The sequence below is a fragment of the Rhincodon typus genome, chromosome 13, assembly GCF_021869965.1.
Source record: "Rhincodon typus isolate 14 chromosome 13, sRhiTyp1.1, whole genome shotgun sequence".
Classification (NCBI taxonomy): domain Eukaryota; kingdom Metazoa; phylum Chordata; class Chondrichthyes; order Orectolobiformes; family Rhincodontidae; genus Rhincodon; species Rhincodon typus.
In genome coordinates, this window is record NC_063344.1 from 2,321,192 (window position 1) to 2,338,880 (window position 17,689).

The window sequence follows — 17,689 nt, forward strand, 5'->3', positions numbered from 1 at the left end:
ATCATGCTGAGTGAATTGGGTAGGAATTAAATACTACATTAATAATTCCACAATCAAACTATTGGCCATTTTACCAATCACATTGCAACAATCTGAACAATACCTATAATATCCAATCGGTTAGGGCTATACGATAAAAATTCATAACATTGTTTCAATATCCTAAACTTTACTGATTTGAAGGCTATATTCTGCCCTTTGCCCTTGGCCTCTTCAAAAGATATAAAGTGGAAGAAATGTTCAAAGGGAATATTTTTCTTTGAATATTTCATTATCAATGAAAACACTTTCATACAACGAAGCATTTAGGCCCTTACCTTCTCGCCTTTTTGTCCTGGAAATCCAATGCCCTGCCAAAAATGATAAAATATACATTTGAGCTAGGAAATTCCTGTTGAACTGGGTTTTAAATCAGTAATTCAGATATAAAAAGTAACTTCAAATAACAAGATTCTCAAAGTTCCTGAGCCATCTCACCTCCTCCAGCCAGAAAATCCCTCACAGCATCTACCATCTATACATTTGGTAATTAGCAGGTACTGTTTCCATCAACCAAACCCCATTTTACACTTTGAGCTCTTATATTGTTTTTGCACCATTTGCATTCATTACTTATTACAAGATAGGATCTGTAGTGATTGGAACCAGCTGGATCTTGTTGACCATGAGATCCTTGATTGTGGTCGATAACCTGGGCCAATCAGGAAAGCCCTGGCTGATCACTATAACCAGAAGATTTAGAATCTCCTCTGTACTGGGGATTGACTCCGTGCCGGCTGGTCACAGCCAGTGTACTGTGCACAAGTGAATAAAGGGTGACTTGGTAATGGGATTCCAGCTTCTGTGCAGTTATTTCAAGATCACAAGTTTGAAACTTACACAGTTCTGAAGAAGGGTCACTGGACTCAAAACGTTAACTGATTTCTCTCCATAGAGGCTGCCAGACCTGCTGAGTTTCTCCAGCAATTTTTGTTTTTGTTTATGTAGTTAAAAAAACTTACCTGGTCACCAGGTAACCCTTGTAAACCAGGAGGTCCCTGGAAAGAAAGATGATTTGTAAACATTAATTTGTGTGTTTTCTTTGAGGCGAGGATTCTAGGCATATTACAAAATAGAAGAATTTTTTTTTAAATTCTATGTTATGGTGAATTAACGTTGTACTTATTCTGGCATGTCTTTGTAGTAGTTTTCAAATCTCTCTGGTGAAGGACCACTGACCATTAGAAATCAAAAAGTGCAAATTCCCCATCTAAATGATAAAATTATAAATTCCTAACATTTACAAGCATGTGCAAACAATAAATCTAATTATGAACTATATAATCAAAATAAATTTGAAAATGTATTACAATCTTAAGGATGGAATTCCTACATGAAAACAGGTGTCCCAGGTAGACAGGACAGTGAAGGTGGTGTTTGGTATGCTTGGTTTTATTGGTCAGTGCATTGAGGATAGGAGTTGGGACATCATGTTACGGCTGTACACAACGTTGGTTAGGCCACTTTTGGAATACTGTCTGCACTTCTGGTCTCCCTGCTAATAGGAAGGATGTTGTGAAACTTGAAAAGGTTCAGAAAAGATTTACAAGGATGTTGCCAGGGTTGGACAGTTTGAACTGTAAGGAGAGTCTGAATAGGCTGGGTTTGTTTTCCCTGGAGCGTCGGAGGCTGAGGGGTGACCTTACAGAGGTTTGTAACATCATGAGAGGCATAGATAGGGTGAATAGACAAGGTCTACACCCCAGAGTTTTAGAGGAGATAGCTGAAGAGATAGTGGAAGCATCAGTGGTGATCTTTCAGGAATCGCTAGAGTCAGGAAGGTCCCAGAGGACTGGAAAATCACTAACGTGACACCCCTGCTTAAAAAGGGAGTAAGGCAAAAGACAGAAAATTACAGGCCAATTAGCCTAAACTCAGTCGTGGGTAAGATTTTGGAGTCCATTGTAAAGGATGAAATTTCTGAATATTTGGAAGTGCATGGTAAAATAGGGCAAAGTCAGCATGGTTTCATCATGGGGAGGTCATGCCTGACAAATCTACTAGAATTCTTTGAGGAAGTAATGAGCAGGGTAGACCAAGGAGAGCCAATGGATGTTATCTACCTGGACTTCAAGAAGGCCTTTGACAAGGTGCCGCACAGGAGGCTGCTGAGTAACATAAGGGCCCATGGTGTTAGAGGCAATGTGCCAGCATGGATAGAAGATTGGCTGTCTGGCAGAAAGCTGAGAGTAGGGATAAAGGGGTCTTTCTCAGGATGGCAGCTGGTGACAAGTGGTGTTCCGCAAGGGTCAGTGTTGGGACCACAACTTTTCACTTTATACATTAATGATCTAGATGAAGGAACTGAGGGCATTCTGGCTAAGTTTGCAGATGATACAAAGATAGCTGGAGGGACAGGTATTATTGAGGAGGTGGCGAGGCTGCAGAAGGATTTGGACAGGTTAGGACAGTGGGCAAAGAAGTGGCAGATGGAGTACAACGTGGGAAAGTGTGAGGTCATGCACTTTGGTAAGAAGAATAGGGGCATGGACTGTTTTCTAAATGGGGAGAAAATTCAGAAGTTTGAAGTGCAAAGAGACTTTAGAGTTCTAGTTCAGGATTCTCTCAAGGTAAACTTGCAGGTTGAGTCAGTAGTCAGGAAGGCACATGCAATGTTGGCATTTATTTTGAGAGGACTTGAATATAAAAGCAGGGATGTACTACTGAGGCTTTATAAGGCTCTGGTCAGGCCACATTTGGAGTATTGCGTGCAGTTTTGGGCCCTATATCTCAGGAAGGATGTACTGGCCCTGGAGCGGGTTCAGAAGAGATTCACGAGAATGGTCCCAGGAACGAAAAGCTTAACATATGAGGAACATTTGAGAACTCTGGGACTATACTCATTGGAGTTTAGAAGGATGAAGGGGATCTAATTGAAACTTACAGAATACTGAATGGCCTGGGTAGAGTGGATGTTGGGAAGATGCTTTCATTTGTAGGAGAGGCTAGGACCCGAGGGCACAGCCTTAGAGTAAAGGGAAGACCTTTTAGAATGGAGATAAGGAGAAACTTCTTCAGCCAGAGAGTGGTGAGTCTATGGAATTCACTGCCACATAAGGCTGTGGAGGCCAGGTCATTGAGTACATTTAAGACAGGAATAGATAGGTTCGTGATTATCAAGGGGATCGAGGGTTATGGGGAGAAAGCGGGAGAATGGGGTTGAGGAACTTATCAGCCATGATTGAATGGCGGAGCAGACTCGATGGGCCGAATGGCCTAATTTATGCTCCTATGTCTTATGGCCTTATGGTCTTATGGTCTTTTCCCTGGGGTGAAGGAGTATAATTACATCATTTAAAAGACATCTAGATGAGTATATGAATAGGAAGGGTTTAGAGGGATATGGGCCAAATGCTGGTAAATGGGACTAGAAAGTGTTCATTGCCCCTTAAGGGCCCAGAGACCCTAGTTTGAGAACCACTGTCAAAGTAACCACTTTTGTGAAAATATCTTGTTTTGCCACCCTAAAATATAGAACAAAAAGATGCCACTCAAAGTTACTGCATTTAGGAGCAATACTTCAGAAGGCGAATTGGCAATCTGGCTGGTTCCGGTGGTGACTTCAAGTTGTCAGTAGCTTCCAGTAACACATCAGTATTGTAGGCAGAATTCATTGATGCCCTGTGCTGTGGGAAGCTCCCAATGATAGATAATGTGACTAATTCCTAAATCCTAGTAATAGTCAGTGTTGTAGCTAGTATACTTGTAAAGATCAGTGTTCTGTGTAGAACACAGTTCAGAGGAAGGAAGGCAGTCCATTTTTGGCCATTCTTTCTAGCCTCTCTCCACTTGAGTTCAGAAGTGGGTATTCTGAAGAATGCTGCTCAATCTCAGAAGCTTCAGCAAAATATTCCACCTCCCAAATATGTTGAAGCTCAAAATCTGGAATATTTGGAGCACTTGGCAGCCACCTCTCTCTGAAGGCCAGCATTGACAAGGAGATCCAACACCAGCAAGTCTCAGGTGACAATAACTTCCTGAAATTATCTAAAATCCTAGTACAGAGCAAGAACACATTCCCGTACTGCAGTGAGACCTCAACTGTGTATCGGTGACATACACGAACACTAGAGAAATGTCCGCAGCAATAAATCCAGACGAGACAACTAATACAATGGGGAGGACTATCAAACAAACACTGATGTCCTTCCTGAAGCCACCTCCACAAGCATTCAGGCAAAACTCTTGCAAAATCAAAAGAAATGGATGAAACACAGTGCCAAAAACCACAGTCCCCCTGCCCCAGTCCTATTCTCATCAACTGTCCAATGGCAATGCCCAGGAAGTCACACAAAAATTCTTCAAAGATACTCTGAAACTCTCTTCAATGTTTGGTATCATTAACATAAATTATGAGATGGACTTGTGACCAATTTTTCCAAATGGCCACAGCTTATCTATCAAACTGCTTCATGCTTTGTATCACAGCATCTAAACAATAGATAGACAGGTGACAGAGAAGGAAAGAAAAGGAAGCAGATTCCCCATTTTGGATCTCACCTTGTCATAGACAATTTGCCCAAATAGCTTGAGATTGAGAATCAGTCTGTACAGGTGTGTAAAGACTCACAGCGGAAACTGGTGATTAGAGTTGACACCATCCTTGGATTGATGGACAGCTGATGATGGTGAGGAGAGGACTTTGATGGATCAGGGCTGTGGTTCAAAAGAAGCTCCAAAGAAGAGTCATGCAAGCACTAGCTCAGTTTCTGTCTCCACAGTCACTGTCAGATCTGCTGAGTTTCTCTACCACTATCTGTTTCCAAATCAATGCTGCACATTAATCCTAGGGATGGATCAAACTGTGGAATGTTACCTTTAGTCCATCCAGAATAAAACTCAGGCACTCCCAATGTAACAAATTTGACTTAACCAGCTCAAGAATTTTCAACATTGTATTGTCCTTTGTCAGCCCTGAAAACATCAACACCTGCTTTTTCTCTTTGTTACTATTAAGTCTTGCTGCAGAATAATGCCTAAATTAACATGTTTTCAGGATTTTATCATCTTTTCAATGAAAATATCATGATCTTACTTAAGACAACAAGGTGCAGAGCTGGATGAACACAGCAGGCCAAGCAACATCATAGGAGCAGAAAGGCTGACGTTTCGGGCCTAGACCCTTCATCAGAAAAGGGGGAGGGGAAGGGGGTTTTGAAATAAACAGGGAGAGAGTGGGAGGCGGATAGAAGATGGATAGAGGAGAGGATAGGTGGAGAGGAGACAAACAGGTCGAAGAGGCGGGAATGGAGCCAGTAAAGGTGAGTGTAGGTGGGGAGTTAGGAAGGGGATAGATCAGTCCAGGGAGGACGGACAGGTCAAGGGGGTGGGATGAGGTTGGTCGGTAGGAGATGGAGGTGCGGCTTGAGGTGGGAGGAGGGGATAGGTGGGAGGAAGAACAGGTTAGGGAGGCAGCGACGAGCTGGACTGGTTTTGGGATGCGGTAGGGGGAGGGGAGATTTTGAAACTTGTGAAATCCACATTGATACCATTGGGCTGCAGGGTTCCCAAGCGGAATATGAGTTGCTGTTCCTGCAACCTTCGGGTGGCATCGTTGTGGCACTGCAGGAGGCCCAGGATGGACATGTCGTCTGAGGAATGGGAGGGGGAGTTGAAATGGTTCGCGACTGGGAGGTGCAGTTGTTTGTTGCGAACCGAGCGTAGGTGAAGGGTCTAGGCCCGAAACGTCAGCCTCTCTGCTCCTATGATGCTGCTTGGCCTGCTGTGTTCATCCAGCCCTGCACCTTGTTGTCTCGGATTCTCCAGCATCTGCAGTTCCTACTATCCATGATCTTACTTAAAGCTGGTTTCTTTGCTGCTCTTCTAGTGTTGAGTTGTCATTGCTGTATTTTATTTCAGTGGCACCCCTTGTATAAGATAGTGATGTCGTCTCATTCTAACAGTGATCTACTTACTGGAAAACCTGGTGGGCCTCTTGGTCCTGCGAAACCTGGAAGACCCGAAGCTCCTGGAAGACCCTGTGAGAGGGCAAAAGAAAAATATTTATGTCTGCCATTGATGATACAGTGTAACAGGACAAGGATATATCTTGCATTTGATGCAAGACTAATTGGATAATTGGACATTTCTTTTCAAGAACCAGCCCCGACACAATGGGCTGAATGACTCAGGGTAGTGTAGTCAGTACAGACTCTATGGGCCTCAAGACCTCCTCCGTCTGATTCAATGACTTCCTCTTGTGTTGCATCATTCTACGATTCTAATCCTGCTGTTAAATAGTTGAATATAATTTCTCTTAGATACTGCAGACATTTGAGTGACGTTTCATTTATTTCTTAGTTACAAATTTCTTTTTGTCACTGGTTAATGTTCGTAAACAGTTTGAGAATAATTAAAAGTTACTTAAACATTAAACAATGTTCCAGCAAACCTTCTCTGAATAGAACAGCAGGGGCTGGAAATCTGAAACAAAACAGAAATTGCTGGAGAAACTCAGCAGGTCTGGCAGTATCTGTGCAGACAAATACAGTTAATGTTTCAAATCCAATGAACTGGTCACTGAATTCAAAACATTAACTCTATTTATTTCTTTCTCTCTCTCTCTCTCTCTACAGATATGCCAGACCTGCTGAGTTTCTCCAACAATTTCTGTTTTTGCTTCTCTGAACAAAACTACCGGGTGTCAAACACAACTTGATCCCCTTCTTCAGTAACCTTTAATCTGTTCATCATCAATCACTGATAATGTCACTTCTCTTTTTAATTGAAATAAAATGAATAATGGCATCAGTAACAACCTTTGTAAAGCTAAAGTGATTTAATTTGATTTAAAATGAAATACTTTAAGCTGTGCCTGTACATTGAATTGAATTGGTATTTTGATGGCACTTTCACATTATATGGACATTTCTTTTAATGATTGGTTAGTAAACACCCATTTTTTTTTTAAACCACTGGTACTGATTCAAACTTGTTGCTGTCTACAGTTTCAATTTTTCTAACTATAAAAACATGGGAAAAGTCAAGGCCATTCAGCCCCTTGAGCTTGTTCCACCATTCAATGAGATCATGACTGATCTGTGGCCTAATTCCATATCCCTTCTTTTAGCCCATATCCCTTAATGCCTCTACTTAACAAAAATGCATCTGCATTAGATTTAGAATTAACAACTGATCCAGCATCCACTGCCATTTGTGGAAGAGAGTTCCAAACCTCTCCCACCCTTGTGTAGAAGTACTTCCCAAAATCTCTCCTGAATGGTCTGGCCCTAATTCTCACACTATGACCCTAGTTCTAGAATCCCCACTCAGTGGAAATAATTTATCCTTATCTACCCGGTCTTTTTCTGTTAACATCTTGAAGGCTTCAAACAGATTACCCCTTAACTTTCTAAATTCGAAAGACAACAGGCCTAATTTGTATAAACTCTCCTCATAACTTAATCCCTGAAGTGCAAGTTTCATTCTTGTAAATCCTGTAAACATTGTACTCCCTTCAAAGCCAATATATCCTTCCTAAGGTGTACTGCCCAGATCTGCTCACAAGACTCCAAGTTTACTCTTATTAACAGTGAATCCACCAGCTACCACTTAGTCTACCTGCCTAATTGGTCCAAACTCCTTTGAATATGACCAATCTTCCTGAAGCTCATTGTTTGGCCACTTCATTTAAGTGTTTCCAATTAATTAATGCTTCCTGTCTTTTTCATTATCAACAAAGTCTTTGTCCAGCAGACGTGATTCTATTAATTCCACCAGTTTTCTGCAAAGTCACACACATGGAACTGATTTGATTAAATACACAATTGCATCTTCAGAAGTAATTCAAAGTCTACCATTTCAGAGGACAGTCAAAAATAAGCTGCCAAAGAATGTCTAAAAAATACATTTCGTCACTTGATTGAAAATTGTGGTCTGAGTAAATTCTGGATTTTAATTACATATTTAATTAATATCATTGGTACCAGTTAGCATAATTGCCAGCTTTACTGTTATGATTTCTGACAGTCTGTTTTAGGTAGGAGAAACTGAGTGTGCATTGAGGCATTAACTCTGTTTCTCTCTCCACAGATGCTGCCAGATCTGCTGAGTTTCTCCAGTGATTTTCGGTTTTGTTTCAGATTTCCAATATCTGCAGTATTTAGCTTTTAATCTGTTTTACCTATGTGATATTTCATTCTTGTCTTTATTGTTTATTGCAGATAATAAGTCTACCATGTGAAGGTTAAATATAAATTAGTACAAAGAACAGCCAATGGCTAAACATGCCAGATTTAACATCATAATGGAGAGACACTCAGAAGTACTCAAAAGTCCCATAACTGAAAATTAAAGGTAAATAGATGGAAAGTTACTATTTAAGTCAATTCCACCTTCAGTAAAGGTTATGTGCATCTAACTGAATGCTATCCTGCTCAATCTTGAACCTTGCTTCCAAACAACTCAGATCTGTCCTCTGTGTATCTAGTTTTGATCCTTGTCCTGTTCCCTCTGCCATCAAGCGTTTTCTCTCTCTCTCCACCATGACCACCTTTCCTAGTATTTCCCTGCATTTCATTCCTGCTTTGACGTTGTTCTCCCCTCGCTTGGACTTTGCCTCATATTGAAAAACTGTTTCCATTCTGTATAATCACGGCAGTTAACATGTTGAAGAATTAAGTGCTGGCAAAGTAATATATTAAAACTGACTCTGATTAATTGACAGCCAAATTGAAAACTTCCTTTCATTATGCATAAGCTGATTATCGCCTTCATCACATCACTATCTTTTAATGACTCCGAGAGATCCTGATTCTCTACTGTGCAGATACAGCCAAAGAAAAGCCGAAGCAAAAATATGGAAATTATTTGTTACTTACAGGAAAGCCACTTGGGCCTTGGAATCCTTGGTCTCCCTATTGATGAGAGAACAAAATGATCCATTAATCTTCAAATATTTCAACAGTCTTTATCCAATAATATCATTCTAACAAAATTTAAGTCAGATTAACCAGGCAACTGCTACATAAATTCAGTTTCCCATACTTTTCAACCACAATCTGTAGTCTTTCCATTCAGCTTTTCACTAGTGCACAGTTTCTAACAGTTGTTCCCTACAAATAGTTGCTTTGCCCAATATTTCTGTTGTGTATTTTGGCATTTGTGTTAGAGTTACTCGGTGATTTATAGTCAATAGGTGAGCAATCTATCTTTGTAGTCCTCTATATCTCACTGATTCCCAGTATGCAACCACAATTTTCCATTACTTCTCTGGGTTCAACTATTCCCTACTGAAGTACCTTCATATTAATCTGTCCCTTGGTGTGGCACCAATTCCTATTTAGTCTATTGCTCCTCAATTTGGAGCCAATGGGTTGGACACCACCCCCCAACAGAGGTAGGGCGGGCGGAACGGTGGCTCAGTGGTTAGCACTGCAGCCTCACAGCACCAGGGACCCGGGTTCAATTCCACCCTCGGAACTGTCTGTGTGGAGTTTGCATGTCCTCCCTGTGTTTGCGTGGGTTTCCTCCGGGTGCTCCGGTTTCCTCCCACAGTCCAATTGCCCATAGTGTTCAGGGATGTGCAAGTTAGGTAGGTTATAGGGGGATGGGTCTGGGTGGGAAGCTCCAGTGTTCGATGTGGACTTGTTGGGCCAAAGGGCCTGTTTCCACATTGTAGGGATTCTATGATCTATGAAACAATCAAAGTCTAGGTTGCTTCCCAATCCTGTGCCCACCCAGGGATACAAGGTCACTTACTGAGGCTTTCACAGAAGAATCCCCTTAATGGGAATGAAGACAGATCCCATGCCCTAATAAGGTAGGTGAACAGGCTCACAAAGCTGGAGGGCCAATCAGAGACATCCCAGCTTGAAAGAATTAAGAGGTAAGGAAGTGAGGGAGTGTTTCAACACTGAGGTGCCTACTCCCCACTTCCAGTCATTTAAAATATTAATTTAAAATGCAGCCATTCCACTTGGGATGGAGTCAGGTTGGGGACATGTGGGGTGGTGGGAATGGATGGCTTGGGGGGGGGGGGGGGTGGGCAGGGTTGGGGAGGGGGTCCCAAACCAGGACCGCCAACGTCTGCTCTCACAACTAGATGGTAAATGAACAGCAGCCTCCCTTGCATGGCATTGGGTGCCCGCCTTGCCTGCCAGTGGGGAACTGAAAACTGACTGTGGTGACCTCCTTGGAGTTGGAAATCAGACATACCATTTCAAAAATAATCAACTTCAAATTTGTAAGTGTATGCATGAACTATTAGTATGTGAGCCAGCAGATTAAGGCATTAAGCTCTGAGCAAATAAACTCTGAGCAGATAGTTTACCTTCTGCACAGCTTACAATTATTCAACTGATTACTTGTAGACTAAATGCTGGAATTGTTTCTCAAACAGTTAAGTGATATTGTTGAACAGAATGGACTTTGGAAATTAAACGTAGAAGCATAATTTCATTTTTTGCCAGCTAGTGATATAGTAGAAAAATACAGGGGTAAATTTTCAATCACACTCAGCTGCATCATTGAAGTAATTTACTATTCAAACAAATCTGCAATAAACTTCAGCACAGATTTTCAACAGTCAGACTTCCATGACAATGGGTTGTAAGTTGCGTTCCCTGTACCCAATTTTTAAAGGTATGTTAAATAGAATAGATAACTTCAACACCCACAACCCGAGCTACAGATCTACTCCAAAACCTTAAATAGCATAGACTTGACACTTTCCAGTTGATTCCATGAATCCACAGCAAAACTTATTATCTATAGCCTCTTACTCCCCTTCCCTTTCAGATATTGCAATGTGTACAATGTTAATACTCTACTAATTTTTAGCGTTCTACATTTGTCTGAACAATGTTTCAGGATTTTGCATTCGTTATCTCATTAAACAGTTTACTTTGAACTTCTGCTAGTGAGGCAATTAACAGAAAGGGCAGCCATTGTGTCTTGATGACCTTATGGTCATTTAAAGGTGCCAACCAGCCTGGCTTCAAGCAATCATCTCAGTTTTAATTATACAAGATGTATTCAAGGTTTATATGTCAGCTTTTAAGAAATGAGCAAACCATTTGAACTTTGCACCTTGAACTGAGTATGATCCATCTTTAAATGTGAACCATGTATATTAATAAATTTGCTAAATGACTTGATCAATTAACTAAAACTGTAGAAGAAAACACCTTCACTTTAAAAGGACATGCTGATGGCCTGTTAGAAATGTTGGTTTTTAATTGTTTTAATATCCTGGAAATGTTGAGGTGAATTGTTTACAACACTTGACATTATTGATAAGGGGGTGTAACATTGTTCTTACAATCCTCTGTATCTAAAAGGATGTGACATTTGTTCACACGAGTTAATGTTAACACTTGGGGCCTAGCGAATAAAATACAGTACAGACATTTATTTGGCTTGCATAACTCTAGTTACAGAGGTAGACGGTGATATCAAATGATCCTCACCTTACGTGAATGGAAAGAGTGAATTTGAACTATTTCCTAATAAGGAATAAGAAACCCTTCAAATTATTAATAAGAATTGAAAACTCAATACTTGTTAGCACAGTGCTACCGTAGCTTCTGTGATAGAATTCTTCTCAGACACAGTTCAATCTAACATCATTTTAAAGACAGGAGAACAGAGACATCAGTGGTGTTGGTACTGTCCAATAAGCCCTGGGCCTTGAAGGATAGGAAACTCCTGTGTTGTCCTCACTGTATTTTTGTTAAGTATTTAGAAAATCTTTAATAAATTCTACTTGATTCATAAACACTGGCTACATATTCCTCATTAAGTCTGACAAAACTGAAGACCCTATTGTCATAAAATAAAAATTCGGAACTGCAGAGTTTTTAAATAATCAAAACCTGTAAAACTTACAAATGATTGCTTCTGCCTTCTAGGTTTCTCGAAAGTCTGCATATTTTAGCACAGCCACCTGAACAAGCGAAGTACCAGCTTTAACAGAATACAAGTCCCAACTCATGAAGTATAGTGTTTTGCCAACATTCCTTCCTCTACATCAAAAACAGGTTTCAGAATTGATACCTTTTATCTTCAACTAATGGCTAAGTCATACCCCGGACTATTGCTATGTCTTTGTTTTGCTAGGTTCTTTTCCTAGAACAGTCCCTCACTTTCACCTTGTTCTTTTGTCTTCTGTAATCCACTTGAAATTAAAGGTAGCATTTATATAGAGTTAGCTGGTATGATGGTGTTTTAAAGATGGTATTCTGTCACTGCTGGGAGGCGGTGCTAAAGAAATGGTAATGTCATGATTCAGAGCAATCCAAAATCCCAGGTTTAACATTCTTGAACACAGGTTTGAACCTTACCATGGTAGATGATGAATTTGAATTCAAAGAAAATCTGAATAAAAAGCTAATCTAATGACAATCGTGTAACCATTGTCAATTGTCATAAAAAATCCATCTCATTTTCTGATGCCCTTTGGGGAAGGAAATCTACCATACAGATTCAGCTGGCCTACATTGATTCGGACCCACAGCAATGTGGCTGACTCATAACTCTTAATGGTCCTAGGGCAATTAGGAATAGGCAATAAAATGCTGGCATAGCCAGTAACGCCCACATCACATGAACAAATTTAAAAAAAAAACTATGACTCAAAGTATTCAAAGATTCAAATGGCATTGGTTTGTAGAAGACAACAGTGTCAGGAATGGAACAATCACTGTTCTACTGTACAAATACTTAGCCTAACAGCTCACTCTGTCAATGATGTACAAGCCAGGGCCCCACACTGTCATCATCTTCCTTCCTACATTTATTACATTAGAAAGTAAAGAAAATTAATGGACAGTAACCAGTGCTTTAAATTGAACACTTACCGGGGGACCCATCAAAGGAAAGGTAGCAGTTATGGAATCTCCTTTTGACCCTTTTGGTCCTGGTATTCCCTAAAAGAAACATGGTGCAAGACACGTATGAAAAAATGAATAGCAATATAGTACATGTGTTCATATTATCTGACATTTAAGCAAAGTACTGTTCACATCACGAGATAGTCATACTCTAAATTTTAGTTCTAATTCAATGTGAAATGGTTCTCTGCAAAACACTGCATATAGCATGCACTTCCAAGGAGTGTGACACCTGTAATATTTTATTTTTATGCTAATTCCAACACCGTTATTTGATGCCTTCAATTATTCAATATATTTGTGGTTCTACCTGCAGTTCCACTTCTAAAGCACTATTTATCTGAAACCTGTTGCTGGACATATCTTCCTGCTGCCACATGCTGTTGAATGATCGTACACCCCTCAACATTCTCAGCAATGCCAGCACTCAGTACCAGTCCCTTTACCCACCTTTCCTTCTGTTGCTCACTGCTTCACCAATCCCTCCACCCTCCTGCTCTCCTGCTGTGGCCCCTCCCATTGCTCACCATCGTCACACCTAAAAATCACAGCCACTGAGGCTGGATAGAGGGTGATCATATAGGCCTCTGTAAAAAGAAACAGACCGAGTCATATCAGAGACTGTAGGAGAGCTGATCAAAAGCTTGATCAAAAAGGTCAGTTTTAAACAGGGTCTTAATAAGGAGAGGGAGGAAGTGAAGCAGATCTGCTTAATAAGAAAATATCAGCGTACGGATGAATTCATGATTGAAAATGGTGGCATGAAGAGGCACTGTTCAATAAACCATGGGCCTTGAAGGATAGGAAACTCCTGTGTTGTCAGACCCAGAGCAGAAATAGGCCATTCAGCCCATCAAGTCTGCTCTGCCATTCAATAAGATTGTGGCTAATCTAATGATCCTCAGCTCCACTTTCCTGCCTTTTCCTTGTAACCCCTAATTCCCTTACTGATTAAAAATCTGTCTATCTTAGCTTTGAACATACTTAATGATCCAACCTCTACAGCCCTCTGCAGTAAAGAATTCCAAAGATTCACTTTCTTCGGAGAAAAGAAATTCCTCCGCATCTCTGTCTTAAATGTGTGACCCTTTACTGTGCAATGATGCCCTCTGGTCCTAGACTCTCCCACAAACAGAAACCTTGTTTTGTTTGCAATGGACCAGCTAATTGTGAGGTGACTGTGTCCCCTGTTCAATATAACTCACTGATTGAGAAGCCTTTCATCTTACACAATTGTTTGAAAAAAAAGCAATTCCTTGCTCTATCTGCCTATAAAGAGATAACTTTGAGACAGGGACCCTAGCAGAGAGACCTCCCTCCACTATATTAACACTAAAAGAGGGTGAACTACTTAAAGAACAGCAGCTTCATGGTGATCATGAGTCTCTAAATTCTAGATTTTTATTGAGTTCGAAATCCAACATCTGCCTTGGTGGGATTCAAACCCAGCCCCAGGACACTACTGTGGTCTCTGGATTAATAGTCTAGCAATGACACTACTGGGCCATTACTTCCCCTGTTGTGGAGCTCCTGGATTGCAGAGGCTGAAGGCTGAAGGCCCAAGTGACCCTTCAATGTAGCCTTGGAGCCTTTCACTCCACCTGGTGCCAGCTACCACTGATTCATGGTTGAAATCCTCACAGACTTCACTTGCAGATAAACTCTCAAAAATTCACTGTGGGCCATAACCGATGGAAGACAATCTCAGAAGCCATCATGTAATTCTAAAGTGGAAAATCCTGGCCAAAGTTTCAGGTCGGTGATGTTTCAGAAGTTAGAAATGTAATGGGTTTTAAGCAAGTGAAAGGAGAGGATGAAATAAAAACAAAGATCTCTGATAGCATGGAAAACAGGAGAAAATAATTGATAAAGGGGGCAGTATTGAAAGGCCAAAAGGAATGGTAATGGAAGAGCAAAAGCAGCAAAGGATGTGTCCAGAGGTGTGAATAGCAGGAACAAAAACAAAAGTTGCTGGAAAAGCTCAGCAGGTCTGGCAGCATCTGTGAAGAAAAAATCAGAGTTAACGTTTTGGGTCCAGTGACCCTTCCTCAGAACTGGGATTAAATGGGATTAAAGCAAAACCGGCAGGGAAAATGAAACAAAATTGGAGCAAACATAACAGTCTTGAAATTGCTGGACTCAATGCTGAAACCAGAAGACTGTAAATTGCCTAATCAAAAGATGAGGTGCAGTTGCTCATGGTTTCATTGAGCAATAGAACATCTATAATTTGAGACAGATTTGAGCTATTGAATGGAGATGACAAAGAGATGACAAATGAAATGGAGAGTGGTTTTAGAATCAGCAGGGGGACAGGGGAGGTACCTGAGGTAGAGTCATTTCAATAGACAATACATGAAATTACAATATCAGGTCAGGGTCAAATAGAATGTGGAAGTATCAAACTGTGAACTGTTAGGGTTTTGAGGACATTCCTTGGGGAATGGGGATGTTCTCAAAGGAGTTGAGGTAAAGAAAAATGTCCAATAGATACAAGAAAATAAAATCAATTTGAAAAAGCCATTCAAACAGTTGTCTCTTCCCTTGATATAAATTCTTTCTCAAGACCTTATTATTTTTCATTATCTTTCTCAGCAAAGTCATATCCCTTTAGTCTGCTGAATGAAAAATATACTCAATTCCCTTCTCAATGGCTGTATTGAATGAGCAACTTTGACGTTGGTGGCCCAATCACAGGAATTGATGTGGCAGGGCCAAGATGCCAGCAACAGCAGAGCGGCACCTGCGGCCAGCGTCCATCAGCTGTGGTGACACTTTAGGCCCAAAGCGGTACTGCTGGCACAGATCGACCAGAGTGGTAGTTGCATTGGCAGCAGCATGGTAGGTCCAGTGTGGTGTTCCTGGCAGCGTAGCGGTGGTGGTGATGGTGGCCCTGGAGCAGGACTCCTGGGATGGATGTGGATGTATTGGTGGGCATGGACCCCCACCTCCAACCCCCCAAATGTCGAGCAGAGCAGAGCTCATGGGAGGAAGAACTCTACTTTCCATTATATTTTAGTTATATCTTAAAATCTTCTATAACTCAAAATGGCACTGGAGCATAGCGATAAACTCCACTTGTCACTGTGTTTATTTGCTAAATACAAGTGATGATAAATCATTCAATTCAATTCAATTCAATTCTATTGCCACGTGGGAACAGCTTTTACAGGTGAAGATCCTATTGCCTAAGGGTTAGATCCAACAAAGATTTCTTACCAGCAAGCCGGGTCTTCCTGGATATCCCCCACTGCCTGGAAGGCCAGCGTCTCCTCGAGTTCCATTGCAACCATCCAATCCAGGAGGGCCCCTTGGGCCCTGCAGCCCTGGTAAACCCTAAAGCAATTGAAACTGGTTATGAGGTTGTTATGAAGCCATGTGAGAATTAAGGATTCATATTGTTGTACAGGGCTTAGCATGAGAAAATTTTGCATCTGGCTAGATCCTGAGCAAGCATAGATCAGGTTAGTCTATCAGGTAAAAACACATGACCACAGCTCCATTATAGTCAATGAGTGGAAAATAATTCAAGTACATTCTCACCGGAATGCCGTCTAATCCTGGAAAGCCAGGAACACCAGTAGCACCCTGGAAAATTAAAACAGTTAAATTAATTTTGTAAATTAGTCCTTGCCTTCACCATTCTAACAATTATAGGAAGAATAGTTGATCTGTCCCTTCATTCCACCAAACAGCAACCTAAGGTAGTCCACAGCAATTTTAGGTGTTTGGAGCACAGTTATTGTTGGTATTATCAAATATAATGGCATAAACCATTAGCCAAAACATCAGATACAGGCAGGAATTTTGTTCTTATTCTATTACGGGTCGTGGCTGTTTCTGGCTGTGCTGATACCCATCCCTGGCTGCCCTTCTGAAGACAGAAGTGAGCCACCTTCTTGAACCCCCCGCAGTCCATGTGGGCTATGGACATCGACAGTACTGTTACAGAGAATAGTAACAAAACTATGCCTCTTAAAAAACAGTTTCTGGCTCAACTAGATTTGAGCTGTTTGTTTGAACGTGATGGCAATTATCCTTCAAGTATTTATATGTCATTGCAGGTTGGCAATGGGTTACTCTCATCAAACTTGATGGTGGGCGCTAATACATTCTGCATGCAGCAATGTGTTTTTCTCATCTTACTCCATCTCCTTTAATTCCAGGAAATCCAGGCAGGCCACGATCTCCCTTTTGTCCTTTCTCTCCCGGTGGACCTTGTGGGCCTTGAAGTCCAGGGGAACCTGGTGGACCGTGTCTTCCTAGTAAGCCTGGCTGTCCCTGAGGTTAATAGGTAATATGTTGGCATTTTTTTCAATTTTGCAACAAATCAAGCTCAACAATAAACTCCCTGCACAGTTAAATTCCCCCATTTCAGTGGTGTTAGACACAACAGAGAGAAGATCCATTAGATATAGTGTACAGAGAGAAGTTCTCCCTGATCACGCAAGGAACAAGTTCAAAAGGGGCATTGATTTAAAATGATGTGCAAAAGAGCTTTTCAGACAGTGAGTAGTTAGGATCTGGAATGCACTCTCTGGAAATATGGTGCAGGGAGGTTCAATTGAGGCATTCAAATCGGCATTGGATGGTTATTTGAATAAAAATAATGTGCAAGAGTTTGGGAAAAAACGCCAGGAGACCAACACCAGGTAATAATGCTCATTTGAAGAGCTGGTGCATTCACAATGGATGAATGGTCTCTTTAACACAGTTCTGTGATTCCGTGAATAGGTCAGGGAAAAGTGCCAAAACTCAATGCCAAGCTGAGTTATGCATGTCAGAGCATTCAATTTTGTTTTTCCCAAGAATAGAATATA

At 41.1% G+C, this 17,689-nt stretch overlaps 1 protein-coding gene across 1 annotated transcript in view; it reads right to left on the minus strand.

Annotated features, from left to right (window-relative positions):
* The window catches only part of LOC109929177 (collagen alpha-4(IV) chain-like), a 223,939-nt gene that overhangs the window by 123,095 nt on the left and 83,155 nt on the right, over positions 1-17,689 (minus strand). Inside the window, exons 5-12 of the mRNA XM_048604477.1 lie at positions 17,016-17,150; positions 16,413-16,457; positions 16,089-16,205; positions 12,837-12,905; positions 8,859-8,894; positions 5,955-6,017; positions 1,002-1,037; positions 318-350 (exon numbers count right to left, since the gene is read on the minus strand). Coding sequence (XP_048460434.1) covers positions 318-350; positions 1,002-1,037; positions 5,955-6,017; positions 8,859-8,894; positions 12,837-12,905; positions 16,089-16,205; positions 16,413-16,457; positions 17,016-17,150 — 534 coding nt within the window. The remainder of the gene's footprint in view (positions 1-317; positions 351-1,001; positions 1,038-5,954; positions 6,018-8,858; positions 8,895-12,836; positions 12,906-16,088; positions 16,206-16,412; positions 16,458-17,015; positions 17,151-17,689) is intronic.